General features: G+C 42.3%; 1 protein-coding gene across 5 annotated transcripts in view; it reads right to left on the bottom strand.

Annotated features, from left to right (window-relative positions):
• The window catches only part of UBAP2 (ubiquitin associated protein 2), an 86,214-nt gene extending 63,118 nt beyond the window's left edge, over window positions 1-23,096 (bottom strand). For all 5 annotated transcript variants that reach the window (XM_042862311.1, XM_042862308.1, XM_042862309.1 and 2 more), the window contains exons 1-2: window positions 23,024-23,096; window positions 689-828 (exon numbers count right to left, since the gene is read on the bottom strand). In XM_042862311.1, coding sequence (XP_042718245.1) covers window positions 689-787 — 99 coding nt within the window. In that variant the 5' untranslated portion in view covers window positions 788-828; window positions 23,024-23,096. The remainder of the gene's footprint in view (window positions 1-688; window positions 829-23,023) is intronic.
• Between the last annotated feature and the right edge of the window lie 629 nt (window positions 23,097-23,725).

Raw genomic sequence — 23,725 nt, 5'->3', positions numbered from 1 at the left:
CCCAAGGGAGCACCTCTAGACTGATACGCTCTTTGCCAGCAAAGAACAGAGGCAATTCTTGAACTGAGTCCAATTTTGGAGAAGTACCTGACAAGAGAATAGAGTTGCCAGAAGCAGAGAAATTTTGCACTCTCTGTAACCCAGACAAGCACACAAACTTGACTACTTCGTTGCTGGAAATCAAGACCATGAGCTAATCTCACAGACGCTCAAAATACTTCCAGTCTGTTGGTGGACAATCTTCTTCATTTCACTTTGTGTGAAGACACTGCACAAGAAATATAGTATTTTGTGACTTACAGATCTGCTGAATCATGCTGTAGAACACAGCATGTGTCTAGTAAAGATTTTCCCACCCACCCAAATGCCCGTAAGAACAAGGAATCTTCTAGCACCATGAGGCTAACATATGGAAGGGCCGAAACCTGAAGACGCTGAGGTCAGAGGATAAAAATCTTGACACACACATAAGCATAGAATTCCTCACTGATGAAAATCTTGCTGAAAAACACAAACTCATTTAGAGACCATAACACAGGAACAACTGAACGCTGTGCTAGATTACACATTTAAAGTGAGATATCAAATACTCTTCCAGAATAAGTCTACAATTTATTTTCTTAGTTTTTACTGACTTTCGGAAGCACATATCATTACACACCTTCAACTACTGTACAGTAGCACATACCTGTACTACTTGTTTCTGCTGTTGTATTGGCTGCGTGGATGAAATCTGCGCTTTGTCCCGAGTGCCCCGGGTACGTTCACTGCCCACCGAAGTCATCATATACAGTATATACAAAACAATGTATGTACAAAATAGAAAATCTGAAAGAGAAAAAAGAGAGTGTAAGTGGCAATGATTCAATACCCAGGTAACATACAATGCAGTAGATGCAGCTTTACTTGCCTTTAACAGGAATTCTATACAAAGATTCCTGTGAAAAGAGCTCAAAAAACACTACTATTGGATTTATCACAGTCTTCATAGTAAAAGGGAAATTAAGGGATAAAAAGCTTTCTTATCAGCTGATTAGGACCTGTCTAGATCTGTAGTTTCAGACAACACCTACAACTCCTAGACTTTTCTCTCTGCTGATCTGTTGAGATTGCAGTTCCAGCTGTGTAACTCTCTAAATTTTTGCAATATCTCCCCCCGTTTTGATGCCTGGAATTTAAGCACGATAATAGCTATTCAGAACACTAATTAAATAATCACTTTCACAAACCAGACAGTTCCCTATCATTAAATCTCTTTCCTACACATATAAAGAGGTTGCAGCCAACATCTACTCATCATCCCTCACTTGAAAGAGAAATTATGATCCTTGCCTTTAAATGCCTTTAGATGCCTTTAGATCTAGTCTGTGACAGTCAGCTTTTACTTAAATTCATTTGGTCATTAGAATCATAATCTTTGAAACAAGAAATTTATTATCCCCCCACATTTGTACAACACCTAGCACAAAACTGACGGATGAAAAAAGGTTTTTGGTAGGTATGATAACTGAAAACAGCTCTCAGAATATTCATCGTCAATTGCTTGTTTTCCATCCCTGCAACACTAGGAAGCAAAACTGCAAATATAGAGAAGTAAAGACAATGCATACTTGCTGCCACTGGGCAGAAGATGTGCAACGTTGCAGCAAAGACTTTTCACTACTGCCTTGGTGCAAGAATGTGTCTCAATGCACAACCTGCCAGGGCAAGTAGCTTCAGCACAAGCTCAAGGCTGAGCTCAGTGCAAAATAACACTAAAATTAAAAGCAAGCAAATAACTGTGATTACACGGACAAGAATGTGTTCAATATCAAACTGGTAAAAACCAGCTTTTACAAGCAATGTGTACTCGAAAACTGAAGATCAATGCGATGTTTCTGATCTATGGAACTCAGAAGCCTCACCTAGATAACAAAGACAATTAACACCATTACAATCCTCAATTTAGAAATATTTTTTTGTTGGCCAAAATTGAACCCAACATTGAACTGTTCTGCACAACTGTTAAAGCTATCTCAGGCTCTGTGCCTGATACACACTTCCACAAACTCTTACATATTTAACAAGAAAATGCCTGCCTTTACCAGGAACAAGCCATAGTATGATCAGAACTAGGACAAAGTGTTTTATTCACAGTGATCAGGACAATTTATGAATACATTCACCAAAGCCATTGTGTTTTGCAGTCTCTTAACACAGTCTAACTTCATTGTCTTTTAAACCCTTAAACAGGCTTTCAGAGCACTGTGCTTTAACACCCTAACAGTCAAATACAGTTAAAAGTAACTAGAGCTCTGGCAAGATGATCCATGGAAAGCAAAATGTGAAGCAGTCATGAAGACAGCCTGAATAACTTCAGCGCTTACCAAGCACTCTGGTCAGGGTTGTCCACGGGGCCGAAGCACTAAACTTAGAATGTGCACAGAACACTAAGCATTACTTTCACTGCATTAAAATCCATTGTAAACTATGCTGACTGAAATTCCAGTGCCTTAAGACTAACTCAATTTTATATATGCTAACAACAACCTTTGGTTTTGTCTGAGGGTTGGCTTTGTTCTGCGATGAGCTGATGGATACTTCAAAAAAATTTCAATCAGGTGATTACAAGTAATAATAAAAAGCCCCAAAGAGAAAATAAAGCACAAGAGAAACTCATCTGAAACAAAAGCTAATAGTTTAAACTATGACCGTCTAGAATCCACTCACAAAGATATGCTGAAGAATTGGAGCACTGCTGGGTCTAAACCTGTTCATCGTTTCCAAATTAAAGTTGCGTTTACATAGATTTTGGTATCTTGAAATTCTGACACTCATTTCACATGCTAATTTCTCTACTTTAACTAAACAGAGCTCCTCAAAATATTGAGATTCAAGCTTTGGATGTGACTGGAGTACACATGTTAAGACAAAGGTTCTGTTTTTAAAATATCTGTCTGCCTATGGCTACGTGAAAGCCAGGCAACATGTGGATACAGGAAAGGATTGGGCCTGTTCTGCCTTTCCTAACACACAGTACGGTGCCCCTGTACCACAACTGCTTAAGCTATGACTGTTTTTCCACAAGGAAAGGATCTTTTAAGGAAAAATGAAAGCACATGAACATTTGAAACACTCCTGGGGAATGATGCTATGTAGCAAGGTCTGCCTGCCGGTCAGAACGGTGCCAGATAATCTTATGGTATCATATGATCTTTAGGCAAGATCCTAATCTTGCTGACCACACAGCACTGTGAGCAGCATGACACGACAACAGGTTCGAAGCAGAAAAACAGCAAAGGTGGGAGCCTCTCTTCGTGGACTTGCTTCAGACAAGCACAGAAACAAACACACTCTCAGTCTGAAGTTCCCTTCAAGCCAACAAGATCATGCTACAATCTATTTCAGACACGAATCCGTTGTCTTAAAAGCACTGCTGACAGCAGCTGCAGCAAGGCCCGAGCTGAAGGGCTTCATCTGCCGCTGGCAGTGCAGCGAGGAGAAACGCCCCACCGTCCCACACCAGCCGTGCGCACATCTCACAGCTGTGAGGTCCAAAGCAGCAGGCCGAAAGCAGGCAGATAGCCATTGCCTGCTAATTACCACAGTGACTAGGATGTCGAGCACTACATGGGATATTATTAATAAAATTAATGAGATGGATCTGAACAGGAACATTTCCTTGCTCGCAAAGCAGTTGTCATAGCAATGAGCAGGATGAACTTAATTTTTTACTGTAGATCAAACGAGAAAAGAAGATTTGAGACTAGACAAAGACAACTCTTAATTAAAAATCTGTTTAATAAAGATTAAAAAAAAAAAATATTCAGACAAGCAGATGTTTCAGGACACCAAGGTCTGTCTCAGGGCTGAAGTCCTTTATTCCAAGCTAGTACTTGACCTTGTAAACATACCGAAACTGAAGCAAGCAGTCAAAACAGCTGTATTTGGAAGAAACAGATATACATGAAGCAAAACAGACCTCCAGAAGACTACCAGAAAAGCAGAACAAAGCATAAGAGATTAGAATTCCCAAAACTTCTGTAAAGTAACCACAGTCTCATAACGCCACAGATACACTTGTTTATAACACTGTAAAATAAAAGGCTTCTAATAATCCACAGGAAGACTGCTTTTACATAAATGAAATGGGAAACAGAAACCATAATTAGTATTTAACAGAACTATACTTCAGCCATGTTGAATGTCTCACACACTGAGATACGCAAATCTCAGCCAATAACTACACTTAGAAGTTGGAATAAACAATTATTTAAAAGGAAAATCATCCTAAATATCCAGGTTTTGTTGTACAGCAAGCCTAGTCCAAAAGCAGAGACATGACTGCAGACGTCAGCACCAGCAGTAGAATGGAACAGCTATTTTCATGCCCAAAGCCAGCAACTAAACATTGATGCCCTACAACAAACTCCTCTAGGATTATGAAATTCCACCCCTACAAGTCTCCACATCAGAGTCATATTCAACACAGCTGCATTTTTGCAGTGCGCTTTACAAAGAAGACCAAAAGAAAAAAAAAAAATAAAATCAATGAGTAAAAGCATTACCAACACAAAAAGCAGGTTTATCACAATGCTTTCTTTGATCTTTTCTTCAAGCCTCCTTGGGCACGAAATCTAGACTCCAGAAAGTCAGAAAAATCAAGACAGACAGAATATAGATCATCATGGCAGCGTGGCAGGCCCTGCAAGACACAGACAATCTATTGATGAAGTTTCAGGACAGATCCAACACCACAGTACCATCTGACTTCCAAGAATCCTTCTGAAGTTAAACATTCACTTCCACAACCTGAACAAATCATTTGCAGTTTTGATTCTCTTCCTGAGGCAGCCTCAAGCAAGCAACTTTCTTGACTCTGGACAAGAAGGTGCGATAAAGAAGACTGCAGACATCTGTGTGAACATCACAGAACCATGACTGCCCTTTTATTCTCTCATGAAAGCTACTCAATCAATGATCTACTGCAATGACAGGGTTGGGAAAAGGCTGTAGGACATCGTCTCATGATGGCATGACTACCATACATGAGCAACGAGTCCAGATTGTATTGCTAAGGAAGTAGAGTGACAAGAGCATGAGGAAGAAGCACGAGGAAAAGATCAACATCAGCTTAGCATGAATTCAATTCATTTCCCTCAAATGAAGACTTGTCTAAATAACCTCACAACTTTATTACTGCTTAGAAAGGGCAAGGAGTTTACAAGAGTCAAAAGTTCTTAACAAAAAGTGCTGATTACTCCATGTCTGTACTGCCCCAAGATAATAATGCTGAACCTCATCTTATGGATGCTGGGAGGATTATGGTCTCATCTTAACTTATCCTATACTAAATAGGAAGAATATTCATGGCCAGGAATAGATCTCAATCACTGGTCGAACACCACAGGAGATAAAAGTTGTACTATCTGTATGCTCTCATGTAGTTCCATGAAAATAAGGTTGCTGGGAGTGCCCAGCAGTCAGTGCAAGTACCAGCAAAACCCAACACACACACTTCTGTCATCTACAGCCTCTTCCACTCCCAAAGCTAAGGGAAGAGGCAACTGTGTATTCTTAACCACCTCATTTATAGGTGGTTACTTATAACCAACTAAGCAGCTGCTTGAAATTGCTATTCTGCAATCCACTCGGTAAACCTGTAATTAAGGAAGAACACACCCTAGAGCCACAGAAATTGATCATTTCTCATCATGAGATTAAAACCAAACCTAATCTTAAAGATTAGTATTTTTAAGCAACTGTTATAAAAAGAAAGATAGAGGGAAAAACAAATAGAACAGTTGCTACAAGAACAGACATTGTTTTGGGAGAAAGAAGTGACCAGTTTTCAAAAGACAGAGATGAAAAGGTTGGTCACGTATCCAGGGCACCTCTAAGAAGATGTGGTTCTGGCAATGAACAGTGTATGCTTTTCACTAGCAGAGCACGTGTCAGTCAAGAATGTTAAGTAATACCATTAAGAAAATCTTCTAACCTCATAATATCAACCTTTGTTATTAGTCTAGTGTTTCTGTTTAGCAGATAACATTTTACATTTTCTTACTAATAATATCTTAACCTTAATAATGATGATTATTCCAGCATTCATCAAAAATCTGCCAAGTATATCCAGTAAACATCCTTGTCCCCATCAGTTCTTCACAAATATTCACTTCTGAGGCAACGAGTGCCCTTACACAGAAACTTCATAAGGAATTATCTGTACTCCCAAATTTATTTATTTATTTATTTATTAAAAACATACCAGTCATACTAAACATCAGAGAATATTAACTGGCTTCTATTCAGGATTTCTTTTTTCATACTGCAAAGGTAATCTCCAGAATGCTAAAAAAGGGAAAAGAACAAAAAACAGCAAAGCCTGCCTTGTCTCACTGCTGACAGAGGACAAAAGTCACCAGTGATTCTGGACAGCCAAACAGTGCAGCATCCTACAGATCAGAGGACTCTGCCTGATGTTTCAGCCATAAATTTTCCACAGAGTCACTGTTCTCATCTGCTGCCATTCTGCTAGAAGAACATGATTTTAGATAGCAATTTGGTAGATTTCCACACACAAGAAAGAATACAGTTTTGCTGCCTGTCCTAACTATTTACAAACCCCAGGTTTACAAAGACTTGCCAGATGCACTACTTATCTGCACTTAGCATCAACTGTAACAAAGCTTTAAGAAATAAAGAGAGCCAGAAAGAATAACTGCATGTTACTTCCCCCTAGGCAATCCTACTATATTATACTGAAGGCCAGAACACAGTTGTTGACATGGACTCAAAAGAAAAGAAGCCTGTGTTTGCCCACATATAAACGTACTTTACAGACAACAGGAATCCTCTTAAAGAAGCAGCGATCAATGGGCATCCCGTAAGGAAGGGACAACAGCAATTCACTTTTGAAATACAGTTGTATAGTTTCTGCCAAGAAATATTTAAAGAAAGGTCCCTTCCTGATATTGTAGCACCTGAAGAGAAAGTTTATGCAAGTTCTTGCTGTCTTCCACAGAAAGATTTCATTTCTCATCCTCTTTCTCAGAAATGACTTTTCTGAAGCTAACCCTCTCTAAATACCACAAAAGTCAAAGAGATAACCTCTTCCATCACTGCCCATGCCACATCTCATCCTGAACTGTCAACCTAATCACCATCTTGGGTTGGGAAGACAACAGAGGTTCCTGACACTGGCCCAGCCACACACATACCCTACTTCCTCATGATGTGGAAGGAAAGCAACACCTTTATTTCCAGCTACTCAGGTTCTCCTATTTCTAGCCTATGGAAATATAATATTGGCCCAGTCAGTAAACACTACAGACACAGTTTACTCCATCGCTCCTATATTCAGTGGTGAAGAACCAACAGTTTTTGCAAATCTCTTCATCTGTTTCTCTGGGTTCACTCCCCACCAAAGAGTAAAATAAATGAATAAACAAATAAACAGAAGGATCAGATCAGTTAATGAAGATAAAAAGTAAAAATCCATGTCATTTTCCCTTCCAAAGTCTCCTAAGTGACATCTAACGAAAGGGAACTACAGCATCTTCTACTTCCAACAAAGAATCTGACAGCAGAACAATATTATGACCCAGTCACTCCCTGCAACAAAACTCAGATCGAATGATACTCTGCATTACCTACATGGAGACTTGTTAAAAAAAAAAAACAAAAAACTAGTACTTCACAAAAGGAAAACTTACTGTACCTGAAAAACTAAACTAGCAGGTTTTTCAGGGTTGAAATTCATTACCTTCTGCGGACAGCATTAACACAAGCCTTGCCAAAGTCATAAATAAACCAGGGACAGCTGCACAGAGTTTGGGACAAAATCTCCAAACCAAAATTTCAGTTTTACTGTGGAATTTCACTTGATGGGGATTTGGCTTTTCCATCTGTAGTGATAGTGAGGGCACAACCCAAATCCTTTATTCCACTATAATCAAGTTTCACCTTGCATCTAATACCATGCAAGTACCAGCAATCCCCAAGAATGGCAGCCCTGCTCCCTGGCTCCCAAGTACATAACATAGCTTCAGTCCGACTAACCATCCTGCAGCTGCAGAGCGAGTCCCTTCAGTAAGCTGATCCAACAGCAAACTAAACCCCCTAACACAAAACAGCAAGTCATTTGAAAAAGCTTATCCACTGGGAAACTATGTGGCTATACACTGTATCCAACACAAGGGATAGGGATCGTGTTCATGAGGAAAGGAGGAACACACACTTCAGCAGCCACATGGCATTATCAAAAATCACATTATGTTTTGTCTTTGCAGGATTCGGTACAGCAAGACTTGATACTGATCAGGCCCTCTGTACATAACAACAATAAAAATCACTAAAAAGCCTTACAGGAAAAAAAAAAGCAACCAACCTTCACAGGAAAGGACTCTGCCAGAAGAGTGACCCTGAATATATCACTGTGTCAAAGCATACACAGTCTTTTGATCACCAGTAAGAGAACAGGGACTTTGATCTTTGATGAGAAATGCTTCTTCATGTCAAGGTACCTCGATGTCTGTAAGCAATTTGTAAAGAATAACCTTTCAAATACTTGGGATTTCTTCTATCCAAGCAAGAAAGAAGGATACAATCAACCAACATGAGGACAGTTCACCCAACATAGAATGCATTAATCTAGAATTCACTTCTTTCTCCAAAGTGCAGAAGTATCTTTCGGCATTCAGTCTTGGGCATTAATTGTAGAGACTCAAAGGAATTTGACCGGCAAGAGAAATCCTTCAAGATTTTGTACACCAACTTAACCTTCACAGGACTAATGCACTTAACGTCCATCCTTAACCCATCAAAAGCACCACCTTGAAAGGGCTGCTCCTCTGCCAGTTTGTTATCTCTCTGCATTCTCTCAAAGGGGAGGAGGAAAGCAAGACAGATGCGTCTGGAAAGACAGTGCCAGATGACTTGGAAGTTCTTTCACCAAAAAACTCACACGGCAAAGTCTCCCCTTACTGCTAATTAGTAATTTGTACAGTTTTCTGTTTCAGCTTAGTTGAGCAGGGGGGTCATTAAGACACCTGGGTCAGTTCAGAGCACATGAATATATTACAACAGTTTAAGCAAGGGCTACATCAGTATATTCGTATATTTTTTATATATACACACACACAGATGTGGAAACATCTGTAGAGTAAAAACCAGACAAAAAAAAGATGTTACCCTCAAAGAAAACACAGAAAGATGATCCTAGGTCACACTCGCAATACCACAAGGAAAAAAGTATTTAAGTAGCCAAAGCATCTTGCATACAACAGACTTACACCACTAAAGCTGCACTGTGGTGTCTTCCCATCCTGTGACTGACATCTCAAAGCCACTATTACCCACAGATCTAGTACCAGCGTCAGCAGGAACTTTCAGAACCATTTAAGCATGGGCTACATCAGTACATACAGCACTAGCTACAAGCAAACATCAGGGACGTCAGGCTTGCATTTGCCACAGAATCACAGAATGGCCAGGGTTGGAAGGGATCTCAAGGATCATGAATCTCCAACCCCCTGCCACAGCAGGGCCACCAACCTCCACATTCAATATTAGATCGAGCTGTCCGGGCCCCATCCAGTCTGGCCCTGAACACCTACAGGGATGGCAATCCATAACCTCCCTGGGCAGCCTGTTCCAGCACCTCACCACTCTCTCTGCAAAGAACATTGTCAATATCACTAGCTGTAAGGCACAACCATCAAAAGCAAATACATTCAGTGCATCACTGACCTATCAGTTACTGCAATTACAACAAAGTCAGCCACACTCAGAATTTGAGTAATTCATTCAACAGAAAACCAAATGCTAGTTGTTAAAACACACACAAAAATAACTTACTAGGAAAAGTAATCACATTAAAAACTGATTCCAAATCTACCAAAATATGATGAACTGCTGGGGTGGGAAGAGGAGCATGTTGGAACAGGTACTTAGTACTGTCAGCTTTGCCTACTGAACAGCAGAAACATATTTCAGCTACTTGCTCTGATGCAGCTATCTGTATCTGAGCAGCCTCTAACTGGGGTTATCCAGTTCAAACACTGAAAGAAGCCCAAAAAGAACATAGCAATTGGAACCCAGATACTCCAAATGAGAGAAAGAAATAGCTAGCACAAGCTTGAAGACAGGACAATATCCAAAGCAGAGCATTTCCTTTGACAAAGGACCTTACAAAGAAGGTGGCACGCAAGAAAAGCACTCAGTGTAGGATTTCATACTGCCAGCGACCCATGGCGCACCCCTGCTGTCCCTGCCCCCTCCAGCTCACTCCTGCATTGCTGAAACACGCTCTCCTCAAACAGCTTCCAAAGGAATGCTCTGAATAGAAACAGATACGAGCAACAGGAGTAAAAATAGCCAAGTAAGAGCTGAGACATTTATGATGTCCTCAAACTTGCAGGAATGCGCTCAACTGCCTCAAAAAAAGGGCTCACAGTTAATTCATAATACCATTGACAGTGAGGAACAAAGTAGAAAGCGTCATTGTAAAAAAAGGTTGGAAGAGGAGGGGATAATTAAGGCTTGCAACAGCATCTCAGATCACATTACTACACTCAATACAAAAAGCAGTAAGTTACAATCCACAAGTGATATGAAGGCAAATACACTAAATAACCACTAGGTTGTACCTGTGAGATACGTTGAAAGCTCAAGACAGCAAATTTCTGAGTCTAGCTGAAGAGTTTTGGTAGCAACAGCAAAGGCCTATAATACCATTCCTACACCTTCACACAACCCTGCTTCCTGAGCTGGGTACCTGGGGTACAGCAGGGAGACCAATACTTGGCAAACAGATGCTTATTCAAAAATAAAACAAAACCAGAAGTCCTGGGAGGGGGGAAGATTTTTAAATAAAGCAGAATATTCCAGTGTACCTTTCTGCAATTTCCCCCAACACCATGGTACTTCCTGAGGTTCGTCTCGAGAGAGAGGAATCTATCACAGTAAAACCACTTTTTTCAGCAAGTTATACCACTGAATAAAAAGTTCCCAAACAAGCAAGATTCTATGGCAGTGTTACAGGCTTACTTCCTTAACGATCTAGTGCTCTTACTATGCAGAAAATATTGATGAAAACTCACAGCCACTTGGTTCAGTTTACTTTTCCAAAAGTGAGAAACAGAGCCTTTTTCTCAAACTTTCTATCAGGTGCTCAGACATGAGCAGTCCCAGAAACAAAACAGACCTGAAAATCACATAAAAACCATTTTCAATTCTTTGCCCGTTCTGGATTGCTCCTTCCATAGTGAAGAGCAGTGTTAGAGTTCAATCAAAATGATACCAAACTATGGAAGGATGCAGGATTAACAGCCTTCCCAACTTCCAACATACCAGAGAGGAACGTGCAAACAGAACTGTCCTCCGAACAGAATTCAAACCTAAATAGGACTCAAGTCATCCAGACCTGTTCTTGTGCGGTCAGTATTAAAATATCAAAATGAAATTTCTCTCTAGTGAGCTCTTCTTTAAACAAGATAACCAAAGAGATGAGCTATTTAGACAGCATGTCAAATCACCTAAGTTTTATTACATTTATTTTCTCTCCAATATAAGTAGGGAGAAAAAAAAAAAAAAAAAACTCACCTTCTTTTAGACCCACTCTCGCTGTTGCAGCCCTCCACCTTCACCTTATTCTACAAGTCCTGTCCACCACCGTCTGTCAGCAATGGGAGCTCTCACACTATATATCTTCCAGAGGCAGCGTAGCTTATAATACAATAGAACAATGTGTACAGATTTGTTTTGCAAAATATGCACTTTTTTCTTCCAAACCATCCGCTCGATAACTAGACTATTATAAACATTGATTGCACATAAGTTTATCTGCTAGTTTTTCTATTGCTTACATTCCGTTTTAAATACGTCCTTGTATTCTGGAAGGTCATTTATTCCTATGCTAAACTAAACTACCAGTCTCCAAATCCACAAACGCGCAAACTTTTCACTGCACAATGCAACATCAAAAAGTTTAAACAGGAACTCTGTTTTCTAAAACATTCTATGATATCAGTTATTTGTCTATTCCACCAACCACCTAAAGGACCAGGAACTTTGCTGCAAGATCACTTGTGGAAAAAAAAAGGTACTTGCACTCTTCACATCTTAGTCTCTGAACCAGCTTATTTATATTAACTGCAGCATCTCAACCTCAGCACACGTGAATTTTGAGGCTGTCTGTGGAATACACATTCTCTTAATTGCAGCATAAAACTAGCAACAGCACTAAATAACACAGGTATCAGCTTCAGACATTATACTGTACCTATAAAAATGTCACTGAACAAATGCTTTGGCAATTACAGTCTTTAAAGCCATTTCAGTGTATATGTTGTAAACATCAATTTTCCCCCAGCAAAACAACAGAGTGTATATACATGAAAGTTAAGCAAGGGATGAGCAAGGGATAAGCAAGACAAAATATCACAAGCTTTAAAAGTTGCATTATTGGACTAAGAACTTTCTGATCACAACAATAACTTCCAGTTGTTTGCAGAACATTATGTGGAAAGTCAAGTCCAAGAGGGACTTGCTGTAAAGGCCACGATGACACTGTAAATAAAGGAAGATAGCAAATGCAAGCAAGCTTTAAATGCAAAACATTTTAAATGTGTTCTCAATTTAACACACTGAGGCTGTTTTCATGTTTAGTGAAGTATGCTGCCCGAAACACAGCTTTTAAAAACTGGCAAAAACAACCTGATACACTGGCATAAGGTAAAGATAACAACGTAATTAAGAAGAAAAAAAACCACCCCTCATCATTTTACATGCCTTGCCCAATAAAAGCAAAATCCTTTATACAGAATACTGACAGAAAATAGGGCAGCATCACCAAAGGCTGGTGAATTATTAGAAGCAGGTCAATGGCTAAAAAACACTCCGTGTGCCTCGTTCCAGACACTGATACACACATATCCACAGGAGTCCGGGCAGGTCTTTACACGTATATGGGTCTTGTAGGTACAGGCGCTGCTTTTGTGGTCCCTACATTTTCATGCATCTACAATTTAAAGCACCACACTTGCCAACCCTTCTGCTGCACTCTAAAGCTGCAGGGCAGAAGGCATTAGTGTGACCATAGTTTTGGTAACACACAGAGAACCTTGCCATGAAGTCCTAAGGTTGTGACACCTGTAGTTATGGAGGTTACTGTAAGATCACAGCTACATCCCAGGGATTTCTCTCCACAATCAAACATAAACTCACGGAATGCAATAAAGCAGCTCTCAACACACCACATTTAAACACCACTGAATATGTGGAGCCCCAGACAACAATTTTAAGGAGAAACTTTATTTCCACTTATTTATGAAAGTCCATTTGAACAGATATGAACTCATCCAAGAAAAACATTGTGCTCTATACAGATTTCTCCCCGCCCCCCCCCCCCCCCAGGGAAAAAGGAAGGAAAAAAGCATGTTTTAATAGATTATCTTGTTCCCAAAGCCAGAGACATAAGGGAACTTCCTTTAAACCATTCTAACTTCTCAAAAGTTATTTACACTTCAAAAACAAAAAACTCACAACCATCAAGAGTAAGGCCTTCCATATTAGTTTGATATTATAAGCATTATTAATATTAATGTTCTAATAATCAGAAACATTTGAGAACAAAGAACTTTGTTCACCTGAATTATTACAATTCCTATTGAATTATAAAAGAAAAACAGAGCTGAAAGAATCCAATGGAATTAGGTGAGCAGAAAAAGCAGAATTAACATGAGGAACCAGAAATTAACAGCATACACTCATATGAATCCACAGAAGGTTGTAATTTTACTTGAGAGGCAACTATAAATAAATGTTTATCTGGGACTCATTTGGCAGTAGAGATTTCAACATGAGTGAAATACAAGTTGTCATTCAAAAGCTAGGAGGACACTGATGTCAATCTCAAGTTCTTTTGCTGTAAACAAGTATTTATTCGGCCAAATTTTTCTAGAGAAATACCCAACTGCTGTGGAAGATTTAAAAGCTTAAACTCAGAGTTCCTTTTGAAAGAAAAGTTTAATCCTCAGTACCACGAACTGCCTTCCATCATCACAATGATGGGTATTTTTACACCACAATTGAATACTTGATCTGTTTTATTACATTCAGTTTCTGTTACAGACAAGTGCAACAATTTCAGTCAGCTTTCAGATCGTTGGAGTCATTATGTTGTGGATTTAAATTCAATTGAAAAAAAAAAAAATCAAGGCATCTTCTTTAAGATGAGTTTCAGCAGGGATTATTTTATTATTATTATTATTATTCAAAACTTACTCTAAATTGATTAAATCTCCAATTTATATAGTCTTAGGAAAAAAATATACTGATGGGTTCCATCCACAGATTATTAGAAACTTGGGTCACTTTAAAAGGAATACAACTTTTGAATTAAAGGAGTGGAGATGCAGAATAGGTCAATATTTTAACAAAATTTGATACACCTCAGAAGCTGAACTACTTGGAAATTCAATGTTAAACAGGCTGGAATAGCTAAGCCTGCCACTTCTTCCTCACTGCTCTTTTAAGATTTCAAGAAGGCAGAGCTCCCCACCATTCTACCCATAAAATTTCATGACATAAACGTGACAGAATATATCCAAATATACCCAATATATATCCAAAAGTACCTTTGGAAAAAACCAAACTATTGTAAGACTCTATTTTCAGTCTCTTGGGCATTGCTGTCAGCTGAATCTTTGTAGACTTTATAATAAAATACGTAGAGTTCAGATTCACAATTTAGCAAAAGTGAATCCAAGCTCTGTTTATATGAGCTGTCTTTACCTGGAAGAGAAATAGAGAAGCTTGAAGTAACAACTTTTAAGGAAATGTAAGGGGCAAGGTGGGGGCTAACAGTGTAATTTCAGTGAACAAAATGAATCTCGCCATCACTACAGTGCCAAAAGGCAGCTTATCCCTTTTTCTGCTCAACATTTTTCCCTAAAAAAAAAGAACAAAGTAAAAATCTTGGATAAAAAAAAAATAGTATTTTCGTTACTCTATTCATATGTAAACTTGTGGGGGAAAAAAGAAGCTAACTCATCAACACTGCACTACATGTGCATGAGAATGCAGAGCAGAAAAGCACATGCAGGAATATCAGGAGAAATAAAACTAAACAAACCCTAAGCTTTCCATCTTGCATGACTGCAGCCCTAGCTAACAGAGCAACATCAGTTCTGGACAGAAGCACAGCCACAAGATCAAGCATTTCGCTGCACCGACTGAACAGACACACGGGATGCAGGGAACAGGGACTCTTCATACCTTGTGCTCTCCCCAGCTCCAGGAAAGTGAGCCTCGCTACTTCACCGCTAAATGCACTGCAGCTCAAAGCAGGAGTTCTGTTTGTTTGTAGGAACACAACTAAGGTTCCCCAGCATTAATGACTCCAGATAACTCCAACAAGAAAATCAAAGTAGCAGCCCATTCTACCAGAACAACATCAAGCTCCTACCCCGCTCCTGTCCCTCCCCAAAGCTGCCATGTAATTACCCCAAGCCACATCCTCCTCCTCTGGCTCACACCACTCATCTTGCTGCTCAACATACTGCACGACCTGTGTAGTCAGAGGGAAAAATACCATAACAAAGAACACCCAACCTATCCTAACTTTTCTCTAACAGCAAGCAGTAACTGGAAGGGGCAGAAGAGCTGTGTGTCAGCTTTCAGCCAAGCTCTGCTGATAAAAGGAATTACAGCCATAAAACAGTTCCTGATCACCCTGGAGTTCACCGCTCCATCAGGTCCTGATGACAAAAACTACTTCAGCTGCTCAACTCTCCCATTTGTTCTCTGCTACATCCAGTTCCCATCCCAAACAGCAACTTCTTGTTTGCCAGATGGAAAAGCTTTTCCTTAGCACAGTCTGACTCAATCTTCAAAACTTGCTTGTTCTAGCCTGCAAGGTAAGATGTGTCACAGTATGTTTTTAAGCTCAAATTTTGCTTAGATATTAAAATCATACAAAGTTGGATGGTTCTGAGGATCCTTGCACTATGTTTCACTGTAACTTCTAATAAGTAGGTAATTTTATAACTCCAGAAACAATTAGTATGCCATCTATTTATGTTCTAATGGATTTTTATTTTAATGGATTTTTTAACAAAGGAATATATAAAAGTTGAAATTTTTTCTCCTCCCTCACTCTCATGACTCAAGAACTCAGAGCACTCCCCAGAAATCATCACAAACAGCAAGGCATAAGTCATAAATATTTGAGGTAAGTTTCCTAGCAGAAATTAAATCTCACTGGTGTTTCATTTCAGAGGACTGCTCAAAAAGAGCTGTCCCAGCATTTCTCAGATTCAAGGTCCCTAGTCATGAAACAGCTTTAGCCACCTTACTTCATCTGTGTCTTTATCCACAGTTGCGGAGGTCCTGGGGAGTGGTAAGAGCAGGAAGAACAGGCAGATCTCACTCATTTCTGCTTTACCTAGATTCGCCTAAATCTATAAAGTTCTGCGTTTAGTCTCATTAAAAAAATATTTCCAAAAATCGTTTTATTGAATAGAGCTTTGCAAAATGAACTGCTAAGTACATAGAGGTACAGTAAGAATTCTAACTTCTCATAAACATTACGTGCACATTAAACCATCATTTACAGTCCACGTAATTCCTAGACAGAGCATACATAGGTAGGACTTGGACAGTTTTATCACTCTCAGGCAGTCAAATGCTCAACCTGTCTCCCTCACAAAACTAACAGGTTACAATCCTCAGTTCAGCTAGCACCAAGACACCCAATTATTACCTATCTTCAAATAAAATAATTACTCAGACTTAAAATATGCACCTTATTCCATTTTCATAGCATTCTTCTATGTGCATATCCAAAACCCGTTCACCTTTCCACCTACGAACAGTCAAGAACAACTTGTTATCACCACCCTTCCAAAATTCAATCCATTGTCCATTACTTTCCAAAAGGCACATAAGACCACACGGCCCGAAGGGCTGCAGATTTCTCAAGAAGTTTAACCTAGAGAAGGCAAGGCTCAAGAGTGGGAGCCTTCACCGGTGTCTACAAATGCCTGAAGGCAGGGTGCACACAGGATGGAGTCAAGCTCTTTACTATGGTGACTGCTGTCAGGACACAGAGCAGTGGGCACCAATTGGAACCCAAGAGGCACCCATCTGAACAAGAAGAAATGCTCCTTTACTCTCCAGGTGGCAGAACACTGAAACAGGCTATCCAGAGAATTCTTCAGTCACTCTCCTCTTCATCAGTCTTCCAACATCCATCTGGACGTGGTTGTGGACAGCCTGCTGCAGCAAGCTGTGCCTGGGGAGGGCTTGGACCAGCTGGCATCAGTAAGCCCCTGCCAACCTCAGCCAGCCTTTGGTCATGTGAAGTAAAAGGGGAAGAAAGTCCTGAAGTTGTGAAACTGTTCTCAAAGATGTCACACAAGCATCAAGCCCTAGCTTCCCTGCTCAGACAGTCCAAAGAAAAGTGAAAGTCTAGTAACTTCAATTGAATCAGACACTGCAAACATCATTAAGACCTCAACCCAGAAACATACACTGCTCCACCAAGAGATGAGACTGCAGACAGTGATATATATGAGTAAACGTATAGCACCACAAGGAGTTTCCTACTTGAAATCACAACAGACAGCTATTCAAGAAAGAAAATATTTTCCTAAGATGCATGGGAAAGTTCCTGGATACGCTGGAACATCAAAAAGCAGCACAGGGTGAGGTTGAGGACACGTATCAGAAGCCACAAACTTTTCTCAAACATTTAAACAACTTCTGCATGCTTATTAACTTGCTTCCTCCAAGCTCCTAACACCATTTCAACCTCCTCTAAAGCAAATCTGAGATAGCTGCCTAATAGCACTTCACCCATATTCAAAACACTCAGAAATCCATTCAGTCACTATTGAAAGAAAGAGAAGCACAAGGCTGGAAGTGCAGCACTTCTCTTCAGCATGTTCAGGCACCTGAAGTTAACATCAGTAAGTGAGGCTACTCTTCCATCAGTGTCAGAATAGATCATGCCTGAAGAACAGGAGCGTAAAAGTTGAAATAAAAGCCCCCAGCCAAAACATGGACCAGAGCTTCCCAAATACAGTACACTACATGCTCTATGTGTACAGTCCTGCAGTGTTTGGCATCAGGATTCCTTTTGGATTCACACTGCCAAAACAGTATCTACAAAAACAGAAACTTTTTAAAATCAAGGAAAAATGAAAATGCAAGATTTCAAATAAGGAGAAAAAAAAAAAAAAAAAAAATCAATAATTAACTCCTACTATAGGAAACAAAGACAATGTGATAAGAAATATTACAGGCCCAGTATTTACCATAAAACAGCCACGACTCCAGTAGAATTTCAAACCAAATGGAAAACAAGGAAAAGCTTTAAAAAACCACATGCTCCATTCCACATTATATCAACCATTCTCAAAATACTTAACAACAGTATACTTATGTATACTGTATAACAGTATACTTAGCAGTAGCAAAAAAAATAATAAATAGTTTTCTCTGCTTAAGATGAATCTCAATACAGTCTCTAAAGAATAATTCTCCAACTATCTACTTCTAGGAACAATACTGTAGTCATAGGAAACACAGCTAAAGTATTCAACACGAAGCCACAGCAGAACTGTAGGACCTCCTTCCTGTGCAGCAAACCATTAGGAATATTAAGAAACGTGGATAATAGGCACAGAATTCAAGTTTTGCATCTTCAGCCACAGGGCTGCCTATCATAGGAAGGACTTCTTTTCCATTAATCTAGGTTAAAGAAGGGCAAATCTGATGGCTGAGATCTGCACATAACTTGAAATTCAAATACTAAATGATTCTTTTGAATCGGCACCTTCTGCAGATCTGGAATAAACTGTGTTTCCTATATGATAAAGCAAGAAAAAAAAAATCCATAATGTTCACCACACAAGTACTACATATGGCAAGCCTCAGGTCTTGAGAAAGACTGAAGTTCTCCCAGCATGGGAAACATTTCATTGTTTTTAATGCACAAAATACTAGAACTAAACAGGTCAGAGACTCCTCCACGCTCATCTGCGGGAAAACTTGATTTCAACAAGCTGGGGAGGGAGGAGAACATCTGGCAAGTTTATCTTCCAAAGAAGATGAAGCGAAGAAGTGTTCACAAAGATAGCCAGACAAAAGAATTTCCAGGGAACTCAGAGTTAGAAAGAGCTCCATTCAAGGGAGCTGTGCAAAGCTGTTCATATAACCTATCCTGCCAGTTTTACAATCTCCAGAGAACATCAATAAAACAACACACTCAGCGAAAGAGTAACAATGCAGTAAAAGCAAGCTGAGCAAGCGATGAGATCTCAGGCATCAGATCGTATCACCTTTAATCTGTCTTAAGTCGCTGCTCACTCTTCAGAGTATTGAGAAGTCATGGGGGAGAAGAGCTGCAGGTAACTTGTGAAACAGATTGGAAGAGTCCCTGGATGGACTGGGAACCCTGAGAGATGGCAAAAGTTGAAGAGCACAACTTCCATGTTAGAGTAGCACAGGGAAAACCTTTGCACAATTTTTGGACGATATGAGCCTTAAGTAGTTAAAAGGAGCTATTTCACAGGAACACAGAATGACCAGGGTTGGAAAGGACCTCAAAGATCATGAATCTCCAACCCCCCTGCCACAGACAGTGCCACCACCCTCCCCATTTAATGCTAGACCAGGCTGCCCAGGGCCCCATTCAGTCTGGTCTTGAACACCTGCAGGGACAGGGCATCCACAGCCTCTCTGGGCAGCTGTTCCAGCACCTCACCACTCTCTCTGTAAAGAACTTCCCCTGACATCCAACCTAAATTCTTCCCTCCTTCAACTTAAAACCATTTCCCCTTGTCCTGCAGTTATCTACCCTTTCAAAGAGTTGATTCCCTCCTGTTTGTAGGCTCCCTTTAGGTACTGAAAGGCTGCAATGAGGTCACCCTGCAGCCTTCTTTTCTCCAGGCTGAACAAGCCCAGCTCCCTCAGCCTGTCTTCATAGGGGAGGTGCTGCAGCCCCCAGTCATCTTTGTGGCTCTCCTCTGGACCCTCTCCAACAGCTGTCTTTGTCTATTTCAAAAGCTTTCATCCCAACTCTCACTTGAATGAACATAACCTGTTTATGGAAGCCGTATGAAAAACAGCGCAAGTCCAAGCCAAGTCTCTGAGAAGCAAGCAGGACACAAGGGTCTACAAGCCAGCAGACTGTATCAGGGACAGAAAGAAACAAAATAAATAAAATGTTAAGATCCAGCAGACCACCAACATTGAAGTCAAGTTATTACTTGTATTTCCTCGCACCTTCTGCTCAACAGTTTTGAAGTACACAAATGTAACACAAAGTGTCTTTGAATCTGGCCGTTTGTAAAGGGGACAAGTCACTCAGCTTCCCTCTTACCAAGGTCATACAAGGCTGCTGCAAACCTGCAAACAGAGCACAGCTTTTCTGAGAGCTGCTACCAGGCTTCTACTGAACATGAAACAAAGATAAGATCATCCATATCTGTATTCTTTCTTATCCTTTCACATGTCCAAGTACCGGTACTAACCACAACTGAAATTACAAGAAAACATTACTATTAGTACTAGTTATTAACATAATATCAATATTCCACTATACAAGCATTTCTCAAGTACTATTAAACAGCACATCATCCTGCTGTGATCACTATCACTAGAGGGACACCAGCAACAAACATAAAACATACCAAAAAACGGTGCCTGATTAGGAAAACATCGCATAGAAGCACATGGAAGAAAAAATAAAACAACACATCTACCCCTACAATCCCAAAAGTATAACAAAACAAAAACAGAAAGACCAGGTTACAGTGACCAACAAGATTTCGTTGTTGGGGTTCTCCTTGGCTTACCCTATACTTTGGTGGTAAATCTGCACTTCTAATCTTGAACAGTGAAGCCCTTTTGCAAGCTCAGGAGCTTTCCTGAGGACTAGTCAAAACAACAGAAGTGGAACAGATCAAGGTTCTGAATTTCAGTGCCTTTTTTTGTTGTTGTTGTTTTATTATTATAAACACTTTTTAAAATCAGTATGCTGATAAAATCGTAGCCAGAACAAAAGAGAACAGAGCATTCCTATTCCTCCCTCCCTCTTCCAAGCTACCAAGACTGTTTAGGTTATAAACAAAAAGCATGCCCATTTTCCAGACTATACATCAAAATCAGTTTCCACCAGTTAATCCAGTTTCTCCATGTAACACTCCTGGAGTCCCAAAACATCATTAATGCTGCAAAATGATTTAGCCTACCTTGCTTTACAGTTACCTAGCATAGAGTTAAAAATAAATTCTTCAAGCAAGTTATTTCAAACCACCACAGAGAGATCAAACTCAAGTATAAGTAGTGAGTCACTCAGATAAAAATGCAAGCCCAGATTCCGTCACAGATCACAATATATCCGAGACAATTCCTAAAAGGGCCTGGTAAATATTTAAAAAACAAGCAAACAAAAAAAGGTTTCCAAAGGCTTAGCTGATGCTGTTCTCTGTGAAGAGCTCCATTTTCAATGGAAAGTGCTGCTCTAGGCCTGCACATCCTCCCCCTCCCTCTGCTTCACTCACAGCTCCAGTTTCTCTCCTTGAAAAAAAAAAAAAAAAAAAAAGCCACTCACACACCAGGACAGCCCCTCCATTTCAGCAGCGACTGCCACCCCAGAGGGCACTGCCTTGATATGCTGCTTTATTGTAAGCCTCTATCCCCCACTTAAACTGAGCCAACTAGGGCTCGATCACAGCTCCATGCTTGGCCCTTGTCAGCTTCCCACACGTAGCTCAACACAAAGCCACAACTTTCACAAAGCTCCTCCCAACACGACTGAGAGGACCGTGAGCACTCAGCCTTCGAACACCTGCACAAGGCTGCAAGCCACAGCACCTGAGCGACCCTCAGGTGGCACCAAGTAGCACTGTGGGCATCGCAGCACACCCTCCTGCATCCACTGCATCTCAGAGTTCGGATCCAGCGTGACTTCAAGGTGCACCAGATCCCTCTCTACACCCAGCTCCTTCCAGAAGGGTTTCTCCCGGTTCACTATCCCGCTGTCATTTCCTTCAGCAACAACAGCAAACAACTTTATTATTATTATTATTATCACTGAACAGACCACGATCAAGCTCTCAAGCTCCGTGGCAAAGCCCTGCCGGGCTTCCCACACAGCCCCAGGCTGACACAGGCCGGGTAACACGGAGCCCCGTCCCCACATGACGGGCCGGTCCCTGACCCGGCGCAACCCCATCCACGTAAAGGCGCGGAAGCGCAGCCCGGCACGGGGTTCAGACAGGAGACGTCCAGCCCTGCCCCCCACATACAGCTGAGGACACGGCCGCCCCCCACCCTAACCTCGGGTCGGGCCGGCCCCGAGGAAGGCGGGAAGCAGCGTACCTCAGGGCCGGACCGCCGCCTCCCCGCGGCCCGGTACCGGGGGGCAGGCCGCAGCTCCGGGAGCGGCAGGGCGGCGCGGAGCGGAGGGCGCCGGCAAAAGTAGGGCAGAGCCGACCGGGCCTCGTCTCCCCCCCGCCGGCAGCGTTGACGGACGGACGGACGGACCCGGCCGCCCCCGGACAAAAGCGGCCGTTGGGCCTCGGCGCCGCGAGGGCGAAGAGAGAGAGGTGGGAGAGGAAGGGGGGGGGGGGGGGCAGGGAGGGGGGGCACGCGCGACGGCCGCCCCAGAACGCCGAGGGCTAAGGGGGGGGGAGGGCGGCGGGCCCACAATCCCCCACGCGAAGCGGGGGGCCGAGGGGAAACGGGGGAGGGCAGCGCGGCACCCCGCGCCCCACGGCGCTGCCCCCGCTCCGTACCTGCCCAATGCGCTCACAAAGCAGCGGCGGCGGCGGCGCCCACCCGCGTCACGTGACCGCCCCTCGCGCCGCTCCCTCCTCCTCGCCTCCACGCGCGCGCGAGGCCGCTCCCCCGCCACGTGACGCGACGCCGCACGCGCGCTCGCCAGCCCGCACGCGCGCTCGCCCGCCGGCTCCTCGCTCCCTCCCCGCCCCCTCTCTCCTCGCGCCGCGGCCGCGCCTCGCTCCTCACGCACCACCAGCGCGCGCCCATCCGCCGTCCCTTCCGCCTACCGCCGGCACCACGTGAGCAGGGCGAGGGAGCCCGGCCCTTTCCCCTTCACGTGACCGGGGCTCCGCCTCCCCGCTCGCCGGAAGCGGGCGACCGGGCCCGCCCACCGGGGCTGAGGGGCGGGCGGGGTGGGGCGGGGCGGTGCTGCGGGCGTCCGGCGTTGGGCTGAGCTGGGCGGTGTGTTTAAACTACTTGCGGTTTTGTTGAACCTGCCTTCCTCTCCTCCAGACTAAGCAGTCTCGGATCCTTAAGCCGCCCCCCACACGATTCGTGCTCCAGCCCCTCCGCAGCTTCACGCCTGCTCTGGACGCCGTGCTCTGCTCCACGGCCCCAACGGCCTTCTTGAAGCAGGTGGCCCAAAACTGAACGAACGCCCATGCGGGTCTCTGGGCTCTGTCCATTACCATCAGTGCTTCACGCCCAGACAGCGCTTTGGGTTTCCCAGAGCTGCCCTGTTCCTCCTCCACTCGATGTACTGGAGACATCGTCACAGACGTGTCAGGTATCCTTGACGGAATCCAAAGACTCATTTGCATCTGTCAGTGTACTTGCTGAGAGCACTGCCTGAACAGTCTTCGGGTGGGAAAATTCTGCACTTACCTTAATACTTGTGGGTGGTGTGGTGGTGGAAGAGGCTGCCCATTCCTGCAGACACTCCAGGTCAGGC

Source organism: Lagopus leucura, unplaced genomic scaffold (genome assembly GCF_019238085.1).
Source record: "Lagopus leucura isolate 7727_CA_CO unplaced genomic scaffold, USGS_WTPT01 Super-Scaffold_650, whole genome shotgun sequence".
Classification (NCBI taxonomy): Eukaryota; Metazoa; Chordata; class Aves; order Galliformes; family Phasianidae; genus Lagopus; species Lagopus leucura.
Note: the sequence above shows the minus strand (reverse complement) of the source record. Positions and strands in the feature narration are given on the sequence as shown.